Genomic DNA, 25,646 nt, shown 5'->3' with positions numbered 1-25,646 from the left:
CCAAAGTGTGCCACCCAGTTATCTAGCAGGGCCCTAGCACATTTTGGTGGATACCTCAGGTCACTGGACTGTTTCAGGCCACCTGGTCAAATAGTGAGCAGGTATCAGGCACCCCATGACACCGGTAGTGGGCCAGCAATGCCCACGTGTAAGTGACTGAACCTTTGCCATGGTGGTTAAGTCTGGAGAGGGGCCTTGATGTGTTTCTGGATCTTAGTAGATTGACATTGTGCGCAAGTCCTTGCCCACTGGCTGACCTCTCTTCGGAGGCCATGCCAGGTGAATCGGACAGTGGTCCTCGTGGAGCGTTGTCCCAGATTGTGGACCATGTTGAAAATTTATCTTTTCCAGTTGGCTGTGATGACTGGGCATGGCTTACTGGTAGCTGTTTCACACAAGAATCATTTCATCTGGGCCGATTGGGACATTCTCCAGCTGCAGGCTGGTTACTGCAGTCCGATAAACAGGGATGTCGGGATCAGCTTGTTGTGCTTACATCAGGACCATGTACTCGATGCCTGGACCAGAGGCATGTATGGTGGAAATGGCAGGTCGGGACAATGCGTCAGCCACCACATTGGATTTTCCCACTACGTGACTAATGTCGGTGGAGAATTCTGAAATAAGGAAGGTGTCTCTTTTGCCTGGCTGACCATGGATCTGAAAACTGCTGAAAGCAAAGTGGTTTATGGTCAGTGAAGATCTGGAATGTCCTGCCCTCTAGGAAGCATCAAAAACGTCTCACTGCCAGGTAGAGCCAGCAGTTCGTGGTTGAATGTACTGTATTTCAGTTCTGGTGGCCGGAGGTGCTTGCTAAAAAAGGCTAGTGGCTGCCATTGTCCATATATCAGCTGCTCAAGCACACCCCTGACCACTGTATCAGAAGCATCCACTGTGAAGGGCGTCAGGCCTTGGGTGCACCAGTAGTGTTGCATTGAGCAGTGTCCTTAGCAGATTAGAAAGCTTCATCTGCCTCATTCATCCAATATAATGTGTCTTGTGTCTGGAAATTAGGAATAATGGCCTCATGATGCAGGCTGCTACCAGTATGAATTGGTGGTTAAAATTTAATCATACCAGCAAATTGTTGTAGATCCTTGACTGTATTTGGCCTAGCAAATGACTGAATGGCCTTTACCTTTTCAGGCAGTGGCCTGGCCCCATATTTATTAATTTGGTGCACCAGTAATTTGCTGGGTTAATGGTCACCCGTGCTCACTCAGGTGAGTGTACAAAAGTCTTCAGTGAGTAATGTGCGCGGCGTGTTCACAGCTAGCCATCAGAATATCGAGATTGATGAAAATAAATTTGAGATCCTGGCCCACTGTATCCATTAACCTCTGGAAAGTTTGAGCTGCATTTTTTAATCGAAAGGCATCCAGAGGAACTCAAAGTCCAAAGGGGGCGATGATAGCAGTTTTGGGGTATCATTCAGGTGGACTGGGAATTGATGATAGCCCCAGATTAACTTTTGAGAATATCTGGGCCCCCTGAAGTTAGTGAAGTCTTATTTGTGGAGGACTGGATACCTGTCGGGTGTGGTGACATCGTTGGTAGTCTCCACCCTCCTGATGCTTTGGGACCATGTGGAGTGGTGAGGTCCAGATTGTCAGACCGTTGTATCATGCCAAGCTCCTCCATTTTACGGAATCTCTCCCTTGCAAGGTTAAGTTTCTTAGGTGGAGGGGAGGTTCCTTAGTGGGGATCTGGTGCTGCACCCCATGTCTGGGTGAAATATGGTGTTGTAGTGAAAGGAAACATCGCAATAATGCATGCAGGGCCATGAGTCTAGTGCCACTGAAAGGGACTGGAATGTCTTTGTGTACCAGCCTCCATCCCTTAATGTTCACCAGTAGAGTTGGCATGGAGGAAGTCAGTCCCAACACCATGTATAACACCACTCTTGGCTGAATAATGGAGTCAAAACCCATGTTGGCAATCATGCATCTGGTTGAGTGATTCTAGAACAATCTTGCTCTCAATGGCAGCAAGGCCAAGGAGCTTCTTGACTTCTGAGAAGAGGCGGAGGGACCTTACAACTGTCTTTATTGACAGGACAGTGGAAAGTCACAACCTTCAAGTTCCTGGGAATGCACAGGTTGAAGGGCATCTCAAGGAGCCAGTACATTGAAGCAACTGTGAAAAAGGCACAACAATGCCTCGACTTTCTAGTCTGAGATTTAGCATGTCATCAAGTATTCTACCAAATTGCTATAGGAAAGCATCATGGAATGGTTTGGAACTTGAAAACCCAGGAACACAGAAAATGGCAAATGAACCAAATTCACCTACAGTCCATTGAAGACAAGAAGGCAGCCAATATCACTATTACCTTGGTCACAATCGCTTCTCAAGCACAAGGTACTGAAGCCCAGTGCCTCTATGTGTAATTTTCCCCCCAAAAGCTATCTGGTTCTTGACCCTTCCCGTACTACTCTAATCATAATTACATTTAGATCACCAAGATTTTTCTGCAGTATTGAAATGTCACTTTTTTTCTTGCACTAATTATAACTGAATACAGTATTTGTATTAAATCCTTTCATATTTATCTTTCTGTCCTGTCTTGTTGGAACAATTTCATGAATATTGTTGTGGCTCGTGCATCTTATTTGGCTGAAGCAAAAGAGTTTGGTGTTTGTACATATGCAATGACAATAAATTACTGATAGGTTTGTTAAGTACTCTTGGCTCACTGAGGTGGTATATTTCATTAGAAGATGCAAATAAAGGAAACAATTAAATGCAGAAGGAAAAAAAAAACAATGGTCAAATGATCAGAATCTGGACAAACACCTTTATTTTATGTTAAAAGTACATTTTTACTTAAATGTAACATTTTTAAGTACAAAAGGACAGATGAGAGAATGTAAGAACAGCAAAATATTTACCAGACAAAATTAAAATTAGAAAACAACCTTTCAACAATGGTTCTTCCCATTCTTCTGAAGGGAGAAACATCAGTTTGTGTAAACTAACTTTTAATACCATAGAGGAGTTATTACAATTCAAACTGTACAACATACACTTACCTCAGCAGTAATCAAGAGTAGGAATTCTATCTTCATACTACCCCAACCCGGGAAGACATTGGTTCCTGTAGTATTGATTGATTAGCACTAAATTTGAGACACTTGTGGTTTACAAAGTTTGGAATAAAGATTGGCAGTGCATATGCTAAATTGAGGCCAGATATTTTAAAATATGTCATCATCTCCAGAGTCCTCTTGGTATCGGACAGGCTTTTTTGTACGACCTGTTTTCATTCTTGGTGCTACATTCATATCAATTAAGTTGGAGTTTTCATCATCAATATGGAAACTGTCATCCTCCAGCATCTTGGATCTCTGAAGTAGAATGAAGAATAAAAATAATTAAGGAGCCAAGCAAAGTTTTATTGAAAAGTTGAGCAACGCCAAAGGCAGTGTTAATGATCAAACATGTAAAAATGATTTTAAATCAAAGGAAAATTCAATGGTCAACATGACTTTTCCAAAATCAACAGCATGTATGAAGTGATATTTCCACAAGCACTTGTCACCTAACATTGAAACCAAATAGCCAATACAGTAGAATCCCCATTACCTGGATTTCAATCAATTGGAAACTCAGATTGTTTAAAAAAACAAGGAAAAAAAAATTACAGAATAAGCAAGACTGGGTGGATGGATCCCATGTAGGAGTGCTGAGGCATGTGCAGATTTGTCCTGAATTAGTAATGCCCCTCAATGCACGCATTCTTTTCGCTGTTGCCACTTGCGTAGAGGTGAGCTGGGTTGTCATGGGCCTGACTAGGACACTGGCATGAAGGCGAGTCCGGTTGTCAGAGTGGGCCGAGGGCCTGACCGTGACACTTGAGTTGGAACTGGTAGGATGGGGATAGGATATGTAGAAGACGGCAGTGGTGCTGAGACTTTGCTGTCAAGGTTCATATTTTCAGACCTGATGAAAAGACAACCCTTGATTTTGAGGTGACATTTTAAAATTGGCTGGGTTTAATTATGATGGTGGCGTGGTTAATGTAGTAGCTAGTGCAACACTCTTACAGCTCCAGCGACTGGAGTGATTTTAAATTTTCTAAGTTACGGGAATTACGTGATTAAGTGAACTTGTAGCGGCAGCTACACTGCTTGAAAGAACACGCAACCAGACAGGTTGAGCTCAGTGATTAGAAAACTGGTTTATTGCTGGCTGCTGGGCTGGAATTGTACTCCCAGCCCTGACCCGGCTGAGAACCGTGCTGGGGGCGCTGACATCGCCATTTTGGCCGGCTGCCCCTCCACGTGGATTACAAGCAGGGCTGGTTAGCCTGCCTCGTGGCATGCTGCCACAAACTTTTCATAATTAAAGACAATACTGTCTTTAATTGCTTTACATTTTGCAGTCTTGTCTTTTGAACACCATATTCTCTTAATGCAGATGTATTAGTTGGGCATTGGAAGAATCTCAGTCAACTGGAAAATAAGCATGTCCAATATTTCCGTTGGTGCCGGATAATGGGGATTCTACTGTATTAATGTATGACTGACTCCATAGTTAAGTCAGAATGACTGTACAATATGTACACATTTTGAGATAATTTATTATGAATGTGAACCCTGGCTAATTTTGCTTTTTAATCTGTAACGTATTGCTACTTCATATCAGACAACCTGGTCCAAAGCAGAGCACTATCCCTGCCATAGAATTTGTTTCCTTCAAAAGTAATCAGATACTGGTTGAGTAAATAATCTCAGTGTTGACATCCAATGGTTTGTAAATTACCTTTAACCTTTCTGAATTTAATCGCAAAATAAAAAGTATATGGATTAAAAAAAATTATTTTTATTACTAATTATTTCTATTTAAAAATGAGCAGCAGGGTTAGTGTGGCAGTTCGCACGACACTGCTAGTGTCAGTGACCTAGAATTCGAATCCAGCGCTGTCTGTAAGGAGTTTATGTTCTCCCTGTGTCTGCATGGGTTTTCCCCAGTTGTTCTGGTTTCCTCTCACCCTCAAAGGTACAGGGGTTGTAGGTTAAATTTGGGTGTAATTGGGTGGCATGGGGTTAAATGGCCAGAATAGATTTCTACCGTGCTGTAAATGTTAAAAACACAAAATTTCATGTTTTCTGCTTGTTGGTCATCTATTAAAATGAAACTCACCTCTTCCAATCTTTGATAAAAATAAAATAGTTATTAAACAGTGAACAAAATTCATTTGGCAGCAAGAGATGTAGTCAATAAATTTACACCAGAATTCCAAAAGATGCAAACTATAGTCCTGAATGTTAAAATTTATGTAAATTTACATGATATTCAGTAAAACCCATTAACCAGAATTCAAGGAACCAGCAAAAAAATCTCTGAACACAAATAGGCAAAAAAAAACCCAGAAATTTTAAAATTGACGCGCCTCACCATTCATTTGCCAATCATGCAATGTGTAAACTCAAGCAACTCAAATGATCTTTCTGGGACTTACCAATCCCCATTAGATGCCAGATACCAGGAGTTTTACTGTATTTCACTGAATTAACTGAGAACAAGTTCACGTCACCATAATGGTTGACCAGCGTCAAATGAAGAATAAGACAAAGTTCAACTAATTGGGGTTCGGCCTGAAACATTGACTAGATAATGTCTTCCATGGATGCTGCCTGACCCACCAAGCTCCCCCAGCATTTTGTGTTGCACAAGTTCAACTAATTTAAAGCTTTTAAGTTGTTAAAAGGAAAATTCACACGATGAACCTGGCCATGACAATTGATCTGTTGCACCAGGCAGTTTTCTGCATTTAAGATATATTACACTCAATGTAAGAAACAAAAGTTGAGCGTTGAGAGTTCTGCTTGATTGTAACATTTTGCTTTCAGTTGAGACTTTATATTGTAGCCTTTGAACTGAACATAAAAAGGTCCCAACTTTTTCCAAAAGCAGAGAAGTCAACTTAAATGTACTGCTCAAGACTTACTAACATCTCAAGAAATGATTGCAATTATTATAGTGTTGTTTGAGGTAGTACGCTGGGAGCAAATTAGCTGCTGTGCTTCCCAAATTCCAAGATTGTAAAATGCTATGGAGGAGCTAAATGCAAAAGGGCACTCAACAAGTGCAAATCATTTGGGGGAATATTCAGGAACAATTAATTTTTGTTAGGTGGTGGATTAAAAAGCAAGATACACATTTGAGAGTTTGAGTATTCTTGGAGAGAATTTCAGTCTTGATTTTCAATTATTGCCCACTCCATTGACTGAGCAACCAGCTGGCTTCTTGAACCAAAATTACAGTATTTTGAACCCACAGTGAAGCATTTCCAAGTCAGGATGTTGTAGAACGAGGGACACTTGAAGGAAATGAGCAGCGCAGACATTTGTTCTTTTTGGTGGTAGCAGTTGTGGGTTTGGATGAATGCAAAATGGTCGCAAAAATACTGAAATGGCCCAAATTGTTAAAAAAAATTGTAATTGAGCAATCTGGCACTTGTGCAGAAAAACCTTTTATTTAAAAAAAAAAGTGAAAGATTGGATGACATTGAAATTCCAAATAACCGAGGCAGCAACAAATACCAGTGATAGAAAATTAACACAAGGGTTCAATGAAAAATGTGGTATGGCTGCTCAGCTGTTGATCAAGATTTGAATCACAATTCCTTCTGATTCCTTACAGATTAACTTCAAGCTTACCTGATAGAAGTCTCATTATTAACTCATTTTTAATTAAAAAAAAACCAAAAGAAGCAATCCAAAACTAACATTTTAAATTGTGACAGTACATATCAACACTCACTTTGTTGGTGGTTGCTTTTATGGGTACAGTCCCAAAATCACTATCTGAATCCGCCTCATGGACTTTTTTCCTTTTAGGAACTTTAGCCTTAGCGGTTGATACTTTCTTCGGAACACTGTCCTCTTCAGATGAGGTGTTGATTTTGGTTTTAGCAGACATCTTAGATGATTTTGGTCCAGCCTTTTTTTTGGCAAGAGCCTCAAAAATGGAAGGCTGTTTCTCATCTGGAAATAATTATATTCTGTTAAGATAAAATTGACTGGTTGCGTACTACAGCAAGTCCCATTTTCCTGGTACTGATAATGCATTAACAAATGATGACAAGAAAAAGCCTCAGTGTTTCCTCTAAATAGTGGGGACAAGGGAAATTAAAGACCAAGAAATTAACATCTGAATGTAAAATGAATCAGAGGTCATGGGCCTGCTACTGAAACCCAGCAATAGCTGAAACCCAAGGCAACAAATGCAACTGGATTGGATTTGAGGGTAAGTTGCTTCCTTTGCAAAATGTACTAGTTCAAATTTTGCAAAATACTAAGGTTCAGGACTGGGGAAAAGGGCTAGGATGTTGATTGAAGAAGAGCCTGCTGCCCGTGATGGGGTCCACATTTGGTATTCGGGCAAGCTGCTGAGCCCTACTAATCAAAAACCTATCAATCTGTCTTAAATACATGCAATGACCTGCATCCACAACCATGTGACAAATTCCAGATTCACCACCCTCTGGCTGAAGAAATTCCTACTCTGTTCTACATGAACAAGCTGTACCTATTGTTCTAGACTTTCACCATGGGAAACAACCTTTCAACATTTGAAATTTTTCAGTGAGATCCCCTCTCATTCTCCTAAATTCTAACAAATACAGGCCAAGAGCTGTCACACACTTCACATGATAACCTTTTCATTCCCAGAATCATCCTTGTGATCCTGTTCTGAACCCTCTCCAACATCAGCACATCCTTGCTTAAATGAGGAGCCCAAAACTGTTCACAATACTCCCAAGAGGTCTCACCAGTGCCTTATAAAGTCTCAACATCACATCCCTGCTTTTATATTTGATTCCTCTTGAAATGAATGTCAGCATTGCATTTGCCTACTTCACTACCTATTCAACTGCAAGTTTACCTTCAAGCTATCCTGCACGAGAACTCCCAAATCCCTTTGCTTCTGGGAATTTCAATTTTCTCCCCATTAAAAAAAAAAGCCTGATCTTTATTTTTTCTACTAAAGTGCATGACCGTATACTTTCCAACATTTTATTTCATTTGCCACTTCTCTGCCCATTTTCCTAACCATCTAAGTCCTTCTGAAGCCTCCATGTTTCCTCTACATTACTGTACCTGCTCCTCCACCTACCTTTGTATTGTCTGCAAACTTTGCCACAAAGCCATTCATTCCATAATCCAAATCATTAATATACAACATAAAAAGTCAAAACTCCGTTTCAAGTCTAAGAGACTAGAACAACTTTAAAAAAAAAACAATTGCAATGAGTGCCAGATGAAAGTTGTTTTGTAACTATGGATTACCTTTCCCAACAGGAAGCAAGCATTGTATGTGGAATGGAGTCATTACTTGTGGACTTGATGTTAAAAATCATCAAATGCACATGTGATATTTATTGTCCTTCTCTGGGTAAATTAAGAATCAAGGATTAGAACAAAGTAGTTGCAAACCATACACTATTTAATATGGTTCAGATTCACTTGCCTTTTTGAGAAGTAGTGATGGGCCTTTTGCCAAGTGCACGTTTTTTTGGTGCTGCTTTCTCTCCACAATGTTTGGTTGCTGCTTTTTTGGCTGGTTCGGTGATGTTGAAATGGCTTAAGTGAGCTTCAGGTTCATCTTCCACTTCATTTTGATCTGATACAGCTTTCTGCTGAGGAAGTATCACTGCAGCAGGTTCATTATCAGAGTTGGAAGAGGACAGTGAATCATCAATTTGAGGTGTATCTTTCTGAATGTTTCCTCCAGCTGTGGGAAAAAAAAAATTATTATTTTTTATACAATGACACCAATTTGCATCTACTTTCATGGAAATGTACCAAATCTTAACAAAATACATGCAACATCTAGATAGACCAAATGGTGTGCTAAAAAATAACTTCTCGTTCAATGTCACTCAGACCAAGGAGCTGATTATAGACTTTAGGAAAGGAAAACCAGAGGTGTACAATGCAGTAACCATTGGGGGAATCAGAGGTGGAGAGAATGACCAAATTTAAATTCCTGGGAGTCACCATCTCGGAGGACCTTTCCTGGACCCAACACATCAATGTGATTGTGAAGAAAGCACATCAGTGCCTCTACTTGTATAAGTTTGAGGTTGGATATCTACAGATGTGCGGTGGAAAGTACGCTGAATGTCCAAGTCATGGTCTGGTAAGGGGGCACCAATACCTAAAGTGGAAAGGTCTGCAAAAGGTAGTGGACAGAGCCCAGTATGTCATCGATAACTCTCCCCACCATTAAGAATATCTGCACACTGCTGTTGGAGAGCAACAGCAATCGAGGATCTCCTTGTTAGATCCAATGTTCTTATCCAATTGCGCTAATTAGCAGTTCAATGTGCAAAGAAACCAAACTTTCATTTATTACACAAGGTACACAATACAGTTTGAAGATCAAATCCAAGATCCAATATTAAGAACAATTCTTTTACTTGCTTGAAAACGCAACTACCGAGCCATTAATAATACTTCAAATCTTGCATCAAAATGAAAATTCCTTGATAATTAAATTCTCTTACATGCTTTGGAAGTCAACTTTGTAGATTTCAGAACTTCATTTGCACGGGGAACAGTTTTCACTGAAGCTTTTAACTGATCTTTCCTATATGGAACAGAGATTGTAGTTACCACAAAAAAAAAGCCCAGAGTATCAAATCCATCAATTTCTAAAAGTGAAAGTTCTGAAGTTTAATTTTACACCTACTTGGGAAGAGGATGTGCCTTCGTAGCTGAAACCTCAGAGTCACTATCAGAAATATGAAAGTCGTCATCACTGTCTGCATGCATTTCATCATCGTCTTCATCTTCTTCCGATGATGAAAGCACATATTTGGCCTTTGAAGCTTAGAATACAGAAAAGAAGCAAAGAAAGTTATCCTTATTTTCTCATCATTGGAAAAAATGTCATGAATCTGGGAAGAACCAAAGAGATCAAAGACATGAGTATTTTGCAGTGATGCAAGATTGAAATTGAAGATGCCAACAAATTATACCCAATTAACCCCTTGGGAAAGCTAAACACTGGGAGAACATACCAACTCCTTACAGACAGTGCCAGATCTAAACCCTGGTCGTGATTGCTGGTGCTTTAACAGTGTTGTGCTAACTGTGCACCCCATGAAAGGGAGTAAACTGGAATTTGTATCTCTTAGCTAGAATTGTCAACTATATTTTGGAAAATGTGCACAAATTTAAAAAAAAAAGAAAGGCCCTTTTAATGATACCTGTCAGTGGCCTTGCTGGATTGTAAAAATACAGATTAAAAATTGCATGAAAGAGTTGTCTCAGATGTCAACTTCATACCACTATTCTTTTTAAATTTTTTATTGAGGTTATTTTTCTAACTTTTATAAAAGAAAAGTGCATTTACAGAGATTTTTAAATACATCAATTTCATTTCAATGTGACCAGTAAAATATAAAGTGGTCTTTGAACCAAGTAAATGCTTATTGGCTACGACAAACTTGGGCAAAATAATCAATAATGGAAATGTATAAACAGAAAGTGCTTTGGTTCTTCCACACTCAATTTGAAAGATTTGCAGTGGACATCTTTTGGTCAATTTCCACCTCCAATGAAGGAAATTACAGGCTAAATAAGTGTGGTTCCTGGTATGCCCTACACAATCACTTTGGTTGCCTGATTTGATAGTGTGACAGTCTGTTTTTGGGAGATAAATTGGGAAAGATTTGTTAGAGTAGGTCACATACAAACACATTTTATTTGAAATACTGGTGCTCCGCTAATGCTGGACATAGTGCTTCCACAGCTTTTGCAAGAGCTTTGGAGAGTGTTCAAGAGTCTTCACTAATGGATTGTTGTTTACAAAAGGCAACAGATGAAAGATCTTGTTGGAGCTGCTGATTGTCTAGAATTGTTCCAAGAGGGTCATGTGGTTTTGCAAGCAGTGTGAGTCAAGCAGGTTTACTCTGAGAGACACACATGCACACACAGATTACTTCTACAGTGTGGCAGCCACAGCAGCTGGGACTGGAATAGGACAAGCTGGCAAGCTTGTGGGAAGACTAGTTTGTAAGTGCTTTTTCAGCCTGGTCAAAGCCCTTGTGGTTCATGCAAGAGGAGAGGACTGGCTGTCTAATGTTTCCCATGGAACAAGAGAAAAAGGCACTCTGGTGATCTGAAAGAGAGGTTATCATGTGGAGAACCCTGAAGGGGCAAGTTTTGTCAGCAAGACACTGAAGTAGCTGATGGAAGTACATCAGTTGTGGATGTCTAGTGTACAACAAATCTCTCTGAAAACTGACAAGATCCTTCCTGAGTGGCAACCATTTACCTTTCAAGCACCAAAGCCTGGTGAAATTCATAAATGTCAAATTTTGTGCACAGTTTAAGAATTGCCTGCTACCAGTGAACTTGGAGGAATGAGAAGTGAGATTGGACTGTGAACCAAAGAACCTTTCTGAACTTGCACATTACATACACATGCACTTAGAATTAGAAGTTGTCAATAGAGATAAGTTGGTGTGATTCTGTTTTCATGTTTAAAGATAATTAAAAGCAACTTTTGTTTAAATAACCATTTGCCTTAGTGAATATCTATTGCTGCTGGGTTTATGGGTCCTCTGGGCTCGTAACAATAGCCATTCACAAGATTTCTATTCTACCAGTTTCAGTAGATGCATTTTATTACAATGATCACTACATAGCAAATTATGAGCAAAACAAAGCTCAATTTCACTCTCCTTAATCTATTACCTCAAAATCAATAAACGTATTACTGATAAGATCTTTTGATCCTTGTGCCCCATGCTATTTTCTCGATGAATTTGGGCAGCAGTTACTGTAGAAGTTAGCATAAAGTTATTACAGCACTAGTGACCCGGATTCAAATCCAGTGCCATCTGTATGTTCTCCCTGCGTCTCTGGGTTTCTAGGTGCACTGGTTTCCTCCCACCCTTCAAAAATATACAGGAATTGCAGGTTCATTGGTGTAATGGGTGATATAAAGGTTAAAACCTTGTTTTTGCTTCTTAGTAATTTTGTGCCTATCCCTTTAAGGATGAGTATTGTTTGTAGTGTTACCATAGTTACTATGATGTATGCCATAATATCTGCAGACTCAGCTTGCTTTCTCATTCTTCTGAGAACCACAAAAGGGACAGAAGCTCAAAATAGTTTTTGAATTCGTCTTGATCATTTCTTATATATCATTGTCTTCAAATATAAACAAATGCTTTGTTTATTTATCATTATGAAAATCTTGATGTGAAGTTGTGCAAAATGTTTTGGTTTATTGGATTGATTAAAATTGTAATTCGGAATATCGTCCTTGTGTTTCTTTGAAGATGACACGTTTCAAATTGGGAAATACTAGAAAATGGCAAGTGTTGTCTTTGGGGGGGGGGGCTACAAGTTGGAAGGGCCTGTTAATGTGCTGCATGCCCAAACTTAAATATTACTGGAGCAATCTTTGACATTTTGTGTAGATAGGGCTAATGTTTACAAACCATTAACACATATCTTTAAAATAGTGCTCTTATCAATTGAATGCAAATTTAGAAACTCTACCTGTTGCTCTTTGTGGTTTTTCTCTGGGAGGAAGGTCAACGATTTCCAAATCACTTCCAGATTCTGGTTCAGAATCAGACCAAGAGTTCCTTTTCTTTTTATCAAGAGGTTTAAACTGAAGTTTAGTCTGCTTCTGTGGCATTTGCTTAGTCTTGGCCCCTAAGAAAGAAGAGACTATTCAGTGAAATCACATCAGGGTGATTATACCAAGAAACAACTGGTTATATTTCTGAAGTGATGCTAAACTATCAAAAATGTTTAAACTGTATTTCTCGTAAACAGGAAAAAAAATCGGATGTGTAATATCAGGCAAAATTTCAGGTATGCAGCTTGTAAAAATGCACATTACAGAAATAATTATGTAACAATTATTCAAATTAGTTTATTTGTCTAAAAATGGTTTGAATTTAATCTGAGTAGTGAAAAAAATTCTATCCTGCATGGCAAAGCACTATGAAAGCTGCTTACCGAGGTAGACTCTCAATACCTAAATAAAACAATGTGCAAGAGACCAAATACAGACCCACTATTCATGAGCAAATTAAAATGAACCATGAATTGGTTGACCACACTTTTCCATGTTAAGATGACAGCTATTACTGTAACAGCCAGACATCTGGACCATTAATTATAGGACAAAAGTTTGAATCCCACCACAGCATAAATTCAAGTCATTAAATAAATCTGAAATTTCGAACAGCTAGTCTCAGTAATAAGAGGCACACAACTACTGGACTTATTAAGCCTATCTGGTTTGCAAATGTCCGCAGGCAAGGAAGCCACATGTGATTTAAAGCAAATGAATTAAAAATTCCTCCTCAGATAAATAAGGACATCTCTACTGTCAGAATGTACAGATCCAGGAATGAATAATTTAAAAGAAAACATTTTATAGGTAATTGTTTACAAAATGTGTTTAATTAACTTTATTCAATTTCATAAGGAATGTCGCACTCACCAGAGTGATAGAAATTACACTTGTACCTTTGCAATTACTAATGATCCAGCTGTAGTTTTTTAAAATAAATTTGGCCAAAATTGAATTACACTACATACTTACCTGGTTCTGGTTTCACTTTTTTGGTGAGTCGTTCTGCAAGGCTTGTCTGTTCAGGAGAACTTTCCTCTTTATCATCAAATTCCATCTTAATAGCAAGAGCATCTGTTTCACCCTGGGAAGCAGGCAAAATTTACCGAAATCTGAAATTTGCAATAAAATCTGGCAACTATTGAAATAATCCTATACTGCAGTCTTAAATAATGGATCTCGGGCTGATGGAATTTTGAATAATTCCCCTCTACTCCCAGTCAAACAAAATATAACCAAAACTGATGGAACAAAATACTTATACATACATGGTTTGTCAACTAGTAGCAATACATGTCTTGATGCATTCCACTGAAGTGATGAGTAAACATACTCATCTGTAATCCCTGTACCTACCCTTTGAACATTCCCTTCCTCAAAATATTAATTTCTAAATACAGCAGAATTCCCTTTATCTGGCACCTACAGGATTGTGGATAACAGATACTCTTCCAATGCCTAACTAATATACCTGCATTAAGAACACACAGACAACGCAAAATGTAATTTGAAAAAAAAAATCAATGCCATAGTCATTGATTATGTAAAGTTTACTTTAATCAGGTAATTCCTGTAACTTACAAAATTTAAATTCTAACCCCAGTCCCTGGTGCTGTAAGAGTGCTGCGCTAACCGCTACATTGACCGTGCCGCCATCATAATTAACCTGCCCTCCCCCAAGTTTGCAGATAAAGCATTACTAATATACTGTACCTAATACTAATAAAAAGATTTTTATGCAGGGATAGGGAAATACTTTGGGAGAGTCACCCTAGTGGCGAGTGACATTGGCCAGCTCTTCATTCCAACACAACTTGATTGAAATTTTACCACTCTCCTTGCATCTACAACCCGGCTCACCCCCATGCAAGTGGTGACAGCAAAAAGAATGTGTGTGCATTGAGGGGCATTGCTAGTTCAGCGGGGCAAACCTGCACATGTTCAACGAAGTCTCAGCACTCCCCGGCTGGGTCCATCCAGTCTTATTTGAATATATGTATTTACCCATTTATTTATTTATTTCAACCTTTTGCCAGTTGTTTGAGCTGCTGGTTGATTGAATTCTGGATAATGTGGATTCTACTGTATATGAGCATTGCATGTAAATAACACATCCTATAAAGGCTCAAAGAATTGTATCCCATTAGCTCTACAATGTTACACAGTAAAACCCCTGTTATACGTAATTCAAGCAACTGGCAAAAAAATTTGCAGGAAATACTCATAAAACACAGAAGTTTAAAATGTGTACGACTCGCTGTTCGTGCGCCAATCGTGCAACCTCAATCAACTGGTTTGTCAACTAGTAGCAATACATGTCTTGATGCATTCCACTGAAGTGTTGAGTTAACATACTCATCTGTAATCCCTGTACTTACCCTTTGAACATTCCCTTCCTCAAAACATCTACCAATCACCAAAGGTTTTATTGCATTATCATTTTCCCTTTTCAGTTCTCAATTTAAGTCTGCCTCTTCAGTGATTAGAAACTATAGTATGTGTGTAATATAGTGTTTTTTACCCACACGCAGTGTTTCCCCATATCCAAAAAGCTTGGGATTGGATGTTTTTCGGATAACTGAATGGCATTAAGTAGCCCAGTTGCATCGGCAGAATACTTGTATCAGGGATTAAACAACAACAAAAACAATGGAAGGCTTTTCAAGCATGAAAAGTCCTCAGTGCTGGTCAAGAAGCTACAAACTCTAGGCCTCTGTACCTCCCCTCTGCAACTGGATCCTTGACTTTCTCATCAAAAGACCAGTCGGTACGAATTGGAAACTACTCTTTACTGATTATCAACACAGGATGCGTCCTTAGCCCATTGCTCTACTTGTTATACACTCACGACTGTGTGGCCAGCCATAATTGCAATGCAATCTACAAGTTCGCTGTTGGCACCATAGTTGCCAACAGAATCACAAATGGCAACTAGGAAGCATACAGGAATAGGAAGATGGATCAGGTCATTGAATGGTGAAATGACAACAATCTTGTGCTCAATGTTGGAAAACCAAGGAGATTATTGTGGACTTCAGGAGGAAGTCAGTGGAACACGACCCAGTCCTCATCAAGGGTTCAATAATGGAGAGGGTCCAGAACTTCAAATTCCTGGGTGTCAACATCTTTGAGGATCTGTTCTGGAGTCTACATGTTGATGCAATCCCAAAGAAGGCTCGCCAGCAGCTATATTTTGTGAGGTGTCTGAGGAGATTTGATATGTCAACGAAGACTCTAAAACTTCTATAGGTGAGAGCATTCTGGCTGGTTGTATCACTGCTTGGTATGGAGGCACCAACTCTTTGGACAGAAATAAACTTCAAAGGGTTGTTAACTCTGTGACATCACAGGCACCAGACTTCATTTCCATTGAGGACATTTCCATGAGGTGGTGTTTTAAAAAAGCAGCCTCTCCTCAAATGCCCCACCACCCAGGCCATGCCCTCCATTCTGCTACCATCAGGAAAGAGGTTCAAGAGCCTAGAGATAAGCACTCAACAGCACAAGGACAACTTCTTCCCCACTGCTATCAGATTCTTAAATAATCAATGAACCACCTTTTCATGGACTTTTTTTATTTAGTAATTGTTGTAAGATGGTTATAATCTGCTTACAAATTAAGATCAACCCTTTTCACTGACAACGACAGTGCTATCAGCAGACCATTTTATAATAAACAAGAGCTTCATTGGATTCAAAATGGCACTAACAGCGCATTAGAGGCCCACATGAGGACATTGGGTGAAAGCTTTTCCAACTTGTAATGTCATGTTGCTGCCAAATAAAAATCCGGATAATTTTGTGTGCGTTTTCTCACACACCCTCTCTCAATCAACCGGAAACTCAAACAAACACCCCCCCCCAAAAACCCATTTAAAACTCTCAATAACATGCTCTTGGTGGGGGTGGGGGGGGGGTGGACCCTATCAAGGACAGGTTATGGCAATCAGGTCTCTGGTATGGAGTCTGGTCTGGTCCTGTGGTTACGAAGTGAAGGGAGGAGAAGAAGCAAGGTGATGGGGCATTCTTAAGGGAGACAGATAAGAGGTTCCGCAGAAGAGATAGAGTATCCTAGATGGTATATTGCCTCCCAGGTGTCGGGACCAGAGATATCTCAGATCGAGTTCATAACATTCTCAGGAGGGAGGGCGAGTAGCCAGATGTCGTGGTCCAATGACATGGGGAGGTCCTGCAAGGAGATTTCAGGGAGTTGGGCACAAGGATGAAGGACAGGACCTCCAGGGTTGTTATCTCTGGATTGCTACCCTTGCCATGTGCTAGTGAGGTTAGAAATAGGAGGATAATGCAACTTAACACATAGCTAAAGACATCGTGCAGGAGGGAGGGCTTCAGGTTTCTGGATCATTGGGCTCTCTTCCAGGGAAGATCCTGATACAACAGGGTGGTTTGGATCTGAACTGCAAGGGGCCTAATATCCCCATGGGAAGGTTTGCTAGTGCTGCTCCGTTGGGTTTAAACTAGGTTTGCAAGGGGATGGGAACTAGAGTGCCAGAGCAGAAAGAGGAGTGGAAGAGGGAGAAGATGTGAAAATTACATGCACCGTTAAAAGTCAATGGGTTGTACGTGGTGGAAATATTCTCAGGTGCATCTATTTCAATGCAAGGAATATTGTAGGAAAGGCAAATGAGCTTGGAGCGTGGATTGGCACATAGAGTCAAGACCATTAGTGAAATTGGTTGCAGGAGGGGCAGGACTGGCAGCTCAATGTTCAGGGCTTCCGTTGCTTCAGATGCGATAGAATGGAGGGGATGAAAGGTGGTGAGTGGCATTGCTCGTCAGGAAAAATATCTCTGCTGTGTTCAGGTAGGCAGACCAGAGAGCTGGTCTACTGAGGCTACATGGGTGGAACTGAGGAATGGGAAAGGTATTGCCACACTCATGGGGTTGTTTTATAGTCTGCCCAATAGCAAGAATTGGAGGAGCAAATCTGTAGAGTGACAGCAGACAGCTGCAGGAAACAAAAGGTTGTGATAATGGGAGATTTTCATTTTTCACATATTGATTGGGAGTTCCATACTATAAAAGGGCTGAGTGTCTTGGAGTTTGTCAAATGTGTTCAGGAAAGTTTTTAAAATCAATTTATAAAGGTACCAACTCGAGAGAGTGCAATACTGGATCTCCTATTAATGAATGAGACAGGACAAGTGACAAAGGTATGTAGGGGTACATTTCGGGTCCAGTGATCATAATGCCATTAGTTTCAAGTTAAATTATGGAGAAAGTCTGGGCCTTGGGTTGAGATTTGAAAATGGAGAAAAGCCAATTTTGAGAAAATGAGAAAGGATCTAGAATGCTTGGATTGGGGTAAGTTGTTTTCAGGAAAGGATGTGTGAAGTAAGTGGAGGTGTATCAAAGGTGAAATTTTGAGAATAGAGTTTGTATGCCCTGTCCGGATCAAAGGCAAAGTTAGCAAGCATAGGGAATCTTGGTTTTTGAGGGATATTGGGGATAAGGTTTGAAAGAAGAGAGAGGTGAATAACAGGTATGTATAGGCAAATGGAGCAAATGAGCTACTTAAAGACTTTAAAAAATGCAAGCAAAACCTCAAGAAATAAATCGGGAAGGCTAAAGACGTGAGATTGCTTTGGCGGACAATGTGAAAGAAAATCCCAAGGGTTTCTTCAGATAAGAGCAAAAGGATAGTCAAGGACAAAAATGGTCCCCTTGAAGATCAGAGTGGTTGTCTTTGTATGGAGCCAAGAGATGGGGAGATCTTAAATGTTTTTTTTTTATCCCCATCAGTATTCACTCTGGAAATTGACAGAGTCCAGGGAAGTAAGAAAAACAAGCAGTGAGGCCATGGAACCTGTACAGATTAAAGAGGGGGTGCTTGCTGTCTTAAAGCAAATAAGGGTGGATAAATCCCAAGGGGCTGACAAGATATTCCCTTGGACCTTGAGGGAGACTAGTGCAGAAATTACAGGGGCTCTGGCAGAAATATTTAAAATATCCTTAGCCACGGGTGTGGAGGGCAGCTTATGTTATTCTGTTGTTTAAGAAAAGGCTCCAATAGTAACTATGGAAATTATAGGCCAGTGAGCCTCAAGTCAGTTGTAGGAAAATTATTGGAAGGTGTCCCAAAAGATTGGATGTACAATTATTTGGATAGCTATGAATTGATCAGGGATAGACAACATGGCTTTGTACATGGTTGACCATGTTTAACCAATCCTATAAAGTTTTTCGAGGAGGTGACCAGGAAAGTTGATGAGGGAAAGGCTGTGGATGTTGTCTACACAGACTTTAATAAGGTTTTTAACAAGGTTGCACATGGCAGGTTAGCCAGGAAGGTTTAGTCACTTGGTATTCACGGTGAAGTAGAAAACTGGATTTGACAACGACTGAACGGGAAAAGCCAGAGAGTAGTGGAAGATGATTGCTTCTCAGACTGGAGGCCTGTGATTAGCAGTGTGCTCAGTGATTGGTGCTGGGATATACACAGTAAATGGTAGTGAGTGTGGGTAGAACCAAGGGATCTGGGAATACAGATACATAATTCCCTGAAAGTGGCATCACAGGTTGATAGGATTGAAAAGACAGCTTTTGACGTATTTGCCTCCATAAATCAAAGTATTGAGTATAGGAGTTGGGATGTTATGGTAAAGTTGTTTAAGACTGTGGTAAGGGCAAATTTGGAGTACTGTGTGCAGTTTTGGTCACCTAACTACAGGAAAGATATCAACAAGATAAATGCAAGAGAATATTTACTAGGATATTGTCTGGACTTCAGGAACTGAGTTACAGGGAAAGGTTTAACAGGTTAGGACATTATTCCATGGAATGTAGAAGAATGAGGGGATATTTGATATTTAAAATTATGAGGATAGACAGAGGAGTAAATGTGGTATGATTTTTTCATGCAGGTAGGTGATATACAAACCAGAGGGCATGGGTTATTGGTGAAAAGGATAAAGATTAGGGGAAACACGAGACAGAACTTCTTCACACTGAAAGTGGTGGGAGTGTGGAACAAGCTGCCAATTGAAGTGGTGAATGTGGGCTCAATTTTAACATTTAAGAACCATTTGGACAGGTCCATGGATGAGACGAGGTCAGTGGGTCCAAGCAGAACAATGATTCGGCACAGACTAGAAGGGCCAGAGGCCTGTTTCTGTGCTGTAATGCTCTATGGCTCTGATAAAGTTTTAAATAAAAGTTTAAAATTGTGAAAGCAAATGTTCTCTGTAGCAACACACAACCCCTTGGTGAAGATGGGAGCAAACATTCAACCAGCTGGTCACGCCCAGCCTCAGCAGCTGTTTGAACAGTTTCAATAAAGTTGTGTTTGAATAAAATGGTGGCGTCCAGGATGAAGAGCCGGTTGGTGCTTCTCGCTGCTGGGTTGACTCCCCCACAGTGTCTCTCTATCCCTGCCTGTAAGAGTCTTTATTATTATGTTATTAATTCTATTAGTAAAGCTTTATCTGTAAACTTGGGAGGAAGGGAGTTAATAATAGCAGCATGGTTAGCACAACACTGTTAAAATGCCAGCAACTGGGGTTTGAATTTAAAGGAATGTGCACCGAGGGACTGACCAGGACACTTGCGTGGAGGTGAGTCAGGCTGCACCGAGGGTCTGACCAGAACACCAGGAACAGCCGGTCAACAGCGCTGGCTGCTGTACTGACTTTCCCAAAGTGTCTCCCTATCTCGGCCTTGTAAGAATCCATAACTTTATTAGAATTAAGTGTATTAGTAAGACTTTGTGTAAATTTGGGGGAAGGAGTTAATTATGACAGTGGCATGGTTAGCGCAGCGGTTCGAGCAACACTGTTACAGGGCCAGCGATTGGGATTCGAATTTAAAATTTTCAAGTTACAGAAATTACTTGATTAAAGTGAACTTTACATAATTAAAGACTAGAATGCTGATTTTTTTTTTCAAATTACTCTAAGTTTAAATTGTCTTGTCTTTTAAATGGTGTATTCTTAATGCAAGTGTATTAGTTAGACATTTAGTCAACCGGAAAATTTGCATTTCCAGCACCCGTGATCCCTGTAGAGATAGAGCAAAACTCCTGGTACCTGACACCTGTTGGGATTGGTAGATACCGGATACGTGGATTGTCTGATTGCTGGAGACTAAGTGGCAAACTAATGGCGAAGTGCATCAATTTTAAACCTCTATTTTTTACCCATTTGTTTTTCGTTTTTTTTTTGCCACTTAAATTCTGGATAACAAAGGTTTTATCGTGTGCGCGCGCGCGCGGGGACACAAAAACACTTAATCTTATACACAACTTTCATGTTTTTTTGCACAATGCTGTCAGCACCAGGTATCATTCATAATAGCAATTAATTTAATGTTTAGTTATATTCTCACATTGTCTGTGGTCTTTACGATTAATTTTAAAAGTTAAAGTTGCCCTAAATAGAAGCACTAGAAAAGATATTCTCACCTTTCCTTTTCTCTTGGTATGTTTTTTGCTGGCTTCTGCCTTCATGGCAGTAGTAACTCTGGGGACAATCCTCCTTCCTTGGGGAGATGGCATGGTTTCTTGCAATTGCATTTTCCTGACTTTACCCTTAACAGCTTTTCCTTTAACCGCCTGACTGATGTGAGCCATTTCATTTTCTTTATCCTGCATCTCCACACGCTGAATGGAAAAAAGATTGTTTTGAAATGTTAAAACACATATCTTCAGTGAGAAGACAGACAAGTAATGTTATATGAACTGACTCGTTGAAGTCTCTGTGCTGGCTTGTTGGACACGACAATTATCAGAGTACAGCAGTCTGAATGTGGGCTTTGGAGAGGAGAATTTGAGACTTTTTTAAAACAATAGTGATTGAACTTTGACTCCCAATCTGGTTGGTTCCAAAGGAGACCACTAGACAGATGATAGGAGTTAGTCAGAGATACTACAGAGCTATTTCACTTCAAAATTGCTTCTCCTTGTTAGAACATGGTAGGGATGAACGTACCTCTGAAGAGTCTTGCCTGAGCCAAGATCACGGCTCTGTACATGGCTCAGCTGCAGGGGGAAGTGGGGAGATAGAATCCAAGGATAGTGAGTGGCATAGACAGATGCTTTTACAGTCATAAATGTGAATACAGGATGGTATATTGCTTTCCTGGTGCCAGGCACAAAGATGTCACAGAACAATGGGAGGCTAAAAGCCAGAGATCTTGTTTCACATTGGTACAGATAACATGGCTTAAAAAGGAGATGAGAGTTTGCAAATATATTTAGAGCGAGGTAAAAGATTAGAGAAGGACTTCTGAAGTTGTCATCTCTGGATTACTTCCAGAACCACATAGAAGCGATCGTAGGATCAGGAAAGAGGAATTAATGTGTGGGTTTAATGATGATGTCAGGAAGAGGGCTTTACATTTCTGAAGGTAGAACCTACACAAACTGGAATCGAAACAGATCCAAAAATCCTTGTATGGAGAGGTTTGCTTGTGATCTTGGCAAGGGTTTAAACTAATTTAGGAGGGGAAGGGGAAACAAAGTAGATGTACTGCTTGGGGATGGGGATATAGAAGACAACCCAAGCTAGTCCAGTAGATGGAGCAGACATGGTCATTACAAGGCACAAGGGCGGAATAGAATACTAAGCTGCATTTTTTAAAATGGAGTGCCTGAATGGCAAGGTAGAAGAATATATAAGCATTGAGCAGCACATGTGAATGTGAAATTATTGCTATCACAAATGGAAATTTTTAATATGTACATTTATGAACTTTAAAAAAAAGTTGATTATTGCAGAAAGGGAAACTTTGAGAAGGCTCTTCAAATGATGCCATTGGAGAAGTTTAATTTTTTAATTTAGACATACAGTACAGCAACAAGCCATTTCCACCCACAAGTCTGTGGCACCCAATTAACCTACACCACTGTACGTTTTGAACAGTGGGAGGAAACTGGAGCCACCGGGTAAACCCCACCCAAACATGGGAAGAAAGTACAAACTCCTTACAGAAAGTGCGGGATGTAAAGAGAAAGGGAGCAATTACTTGCTGTGCATATATTACACGAGGGTAGTGAAAAAGGCTTTTGGAATGCTTGCCTTCATTGGTACATTGACTACAGGAGTTGGGACATCATGTTATAACTGAACAAGACGTTGGTGAGACCACGTTTGGATTGTGTACAGTTTTGGTTTCCCAATTATCGGAAGGACGTTATTAAGCAGAAGAGATCTCCCAGATGTTACCAGGGGCTGCTCTGTTAGCACAATGCTATTACAGCACCAGTGACCTGGGTTCGAATCCGTCTATGTCTGTAAGGAGTTTATACATTCTCAGTGTCTGTGAGTTTCCTCCAGGTACTCCGGTTTCCTCCCAACTTTCAAAACAAACAGAGATTGTAGGTTAATTGGGATATTTGGGGAGCATAGGCTTGTGATCTGGAAGAGCCTGTTACTGTGTTGTTCTTTTTTTAATTTTAGACATACTAGAGGGTTTGAGTTAAGAGGTTGAAAAGGCTGAGACTTCTTGTTGGAATGTAGAAAGTTGCAAAAAGACAGTATAGAGTTATGTAAAATAATATTGAGAATAATACAATGAGGGGAATAGGCAAGGTAAATGCATGTAATCTGTTTCCCCAAGTTAGGGGAGTCTACAACTAGAGGGCATAGACTGAAGGTGAGAAGGGAATCAGAGGTATATATGTGTAAAGAGATGCCAGAAATGGTCGAGGTGAGTATAACGACAACTATTACCTCAAGCTCCTCAATAAAAGCTGCCAGATCTTCCTTCCACAAGTCTGGAGGGCTTTTCTTTTTTAAATTATTTAATTCTTTTCCCTAAAGATAAAGATAAGAAACAAGAATTTCAGACAAAGCAATAGCAGTTACAACCACATACCCAAACTGATAAAGTATCAGTGATCAGAACTCCTTCACTGGAAACTGTCTTTATGAAAGTGACATTTACAAAAGGCTCAACACAGATTGTTTTTACCCAACATGGCCTGAAATGCATTCATGTTTCCCACCTCTTGGATCACAAGTATTTAAAACCAATAAAACAAATTTAGAAACAAGTATAAAAGTCTTGTAGATGCTAAACTTCGAGGTAGAATATAATTTCTAAGTATAAAAACATCATCTATTAACATAGCACACATCCATTTTAAACATAGGAACTTACTTTGACATCTCTCTGCTTAAGCAATTCATCTTTCTTTTCTTTGGTCAGGTACCACATAGGCATACTCAAAAGATAATTGAAATCTGGTCCTGAAGATCTGGTTGCTTCCCCCTCCACCTCCTCCTCCGTATCCTCCAGTTCTGATTCTTGCCCCTGTCAAGATTTTATATTTTTAAATTTGGCCCACAAGCCCCCACCGCCCAAATATTATCAATGAACCTTCTAACATCATTGGTACATGGGAGGACGCACATGCAGACCTGGGGAGAATGAACAACCATCTTACAGACAGTCTTAGATGAAATTAAAAATTTAAAACAGCAACTCTGGTTATATATTTTAAATATGGAAGATTTCCCCTTGAGTCTAGTTGAGTATAAACTGCTACTTTACTTACAGCAGACAAATTAAGTTTTTGTTTTAGAATCAACACCTTCTTCATTTGGTCAGAAATCACCCAAGTTCCCTCTCTCTACACTTTCTTTAGGCTAAGAAAGAAGACATTTGCGAAGGATCAAACAAAAATAACTTATCAGCAAATAAATTTGGAGGTTGAGTCAGTGGTGAAAAAGGCAAATGCAATGTTGGCATTCATTTCTGGAGGAATAGGATACAAGAGCTGAGATGTGATGTTGAGGCTATCTTAGGCACTGGTGAGGCCTCACAGAGTACGGTATACAATTTTAGGCTCCTTATTTAAGGAAGGATGTGCTGGCTTTGGAGAGAGTTCAGAGAAGATTTACAAGAATGATTTCTCGAAAGAAGGAATTAGCATATGAGGAATGTTTGATGGCTCTTGCACTCATTCAGAAGAATGAGGGGGGGGACCTCCTAGAACCATTTTGAATGTTGAAAGGCCTGAAAAGAGTAGATGTGGCAAAGTTGTTTCCCATAGTAATCAAGGACAAGAGGACAAAACTTCAGGATTAAAGGGCACCCATTTAAAACAGAGTTGCAGAGGAATTTCTTCAGCTAGAGTGGAGAACCTCTGAAATTTGTTGCTCCAGGCCAGGTCATTGGGTATATTTAAGGCAGAGATCAATAGGTATCTGAATCATCAGAGTATCAAAGGAAATGGGGAGAAGGCAGGGGAGTGGGGATAAGTAGGAGAATGGTTCAGCTCATGATGCAATAGTGGACCAGATTCAACAGGCCGAATAGCTTCTTCTGCTCCTATATCTTGTGGTCTAAATAATGGTGCTGCAATGTGTTCTCCCAAGGCCAGATGCTGCTGCAGAACATAAACATTCTGCACTGTCATTTGTCTGCACAAGAATGGAGGCATCATGGACAGTGAAGAAGGTTTTCAAAGCTTGGAGAGGGATCTGGACCAGCTGGAAAAATGGCAGATGGAATTTAATGCAGACCAGTGTGGGGTGTTGCATTTTGGAAGGACAAACCAAGAAAGGCCATACACAGTCAATGGTAGGACACTGAGAAGTGCGGTGGAACAGAAAGACCTGGGAATACAGATACATAATTCCCTGAAAGTAGTGTCACAGGTGTGTAGGGTTGTAAAGAGTTTTTGGCATCTTGGCCATCATAAATCAAAGTACTGAGTATAGGAGTTGGGATGTTATGGTAAAGTTGTATAAGATATTGGTGAGGCCAAAGGCCAAATTTGGAGTATTGTATGCAGTTTTGGTCACCTAACTACAGGAAAGATGTCAATAAGATAGGGAGTGCAGAAAATATTTACAGTACAACTCTGAAACAAATCAGAAATCCTAATTTATTCAAAATTTTTCGGAGCCAAACTGACCTCATAGGTTGAAAAATAAATTCAACCAACATGAAATTAGAACAATGATTGTCCTAGCTTCAGGTAACTCCCTCCCTTCTCTCGTTCCATTTCTTCTTTACCTTCCCCTGTTGATTTTTCTCTAAAACCGCGTGCCACTGTGTCCCCGCTG

At 40.0% G+C, this 25,646-nt stretch overlaps 1 protein-coding gene across 1 annotated transcript in view; it reads right to left on the bottom strand.

Annotated features, from left to right (window-relative positions):
- Positions 1-2,777: 2,777 nt before the first annotated feature.
- top2a (DNA topoisomerase II alpha) overlaps positions 2,778-25,646 on the bottom strand; it is a 73,500-nt gene continuing 50,631 nt past the window's right edge. Inside the window, exons 26-35 of the mRNA XM_069906776.1 lie at positions 23,734-23,886; positions 23,304-23,387; positions 21,035-21,232; positions 13,588-13,699; positions 12,528-12,686; positions 9,703-9,841; positions 9,518-9,600; positions 8,479-8,742; positions 6,769-6,992; positions 2,778-3,347 (exon numbers count right to left, since the gene is read on the bottom strand). Of these exons, the coding sequence (XP_069762877.1) occupies positions 3,198-3,347; positions 6,769-6,992; positions 8,479-8,742; positions 9,518-9,600; positions 9,703-9,841; positions 12,528-12,686; positions 13,588-13,699; positions 21,035-21,232; positions 23,304-23,387; positions 23,734-23,886 (1,566 nt within the window). The 3' untranslated portion in view covers positions 2,778-3,197. The remainder of the gene's footprint in view (positions 3,348-6,768; positions 6,993-8,478; positions 8,743-9,517; positions 9,601-9,702; positions 9,842-12,527; positions 12,687-13,587; positions 13,700-21,034; positions 21,233-23,303; positions 23,388-23,733; positions 23,887-25,646) is intronic.

The sequence above is a fragment of the Narcine bancroftii genome, chromosome 12 (genome assembly GCF_036971445.1).
Source record: "Narcine bancroftii isolate sNarBan1 chromosome 12, sNarBan1.hap1, whole genome shotgun sequence".
NCBI lineage: Eukaryota > Metazoa > Chordata > Chondrichthyes > Torpediniformes > Narcinidae > Narcine > Narcine bancroftii.
Note: the sequence above shows the minus strand (reverse complement) of the source record. Positions and strands in the feature narration are given on the sequence as shown.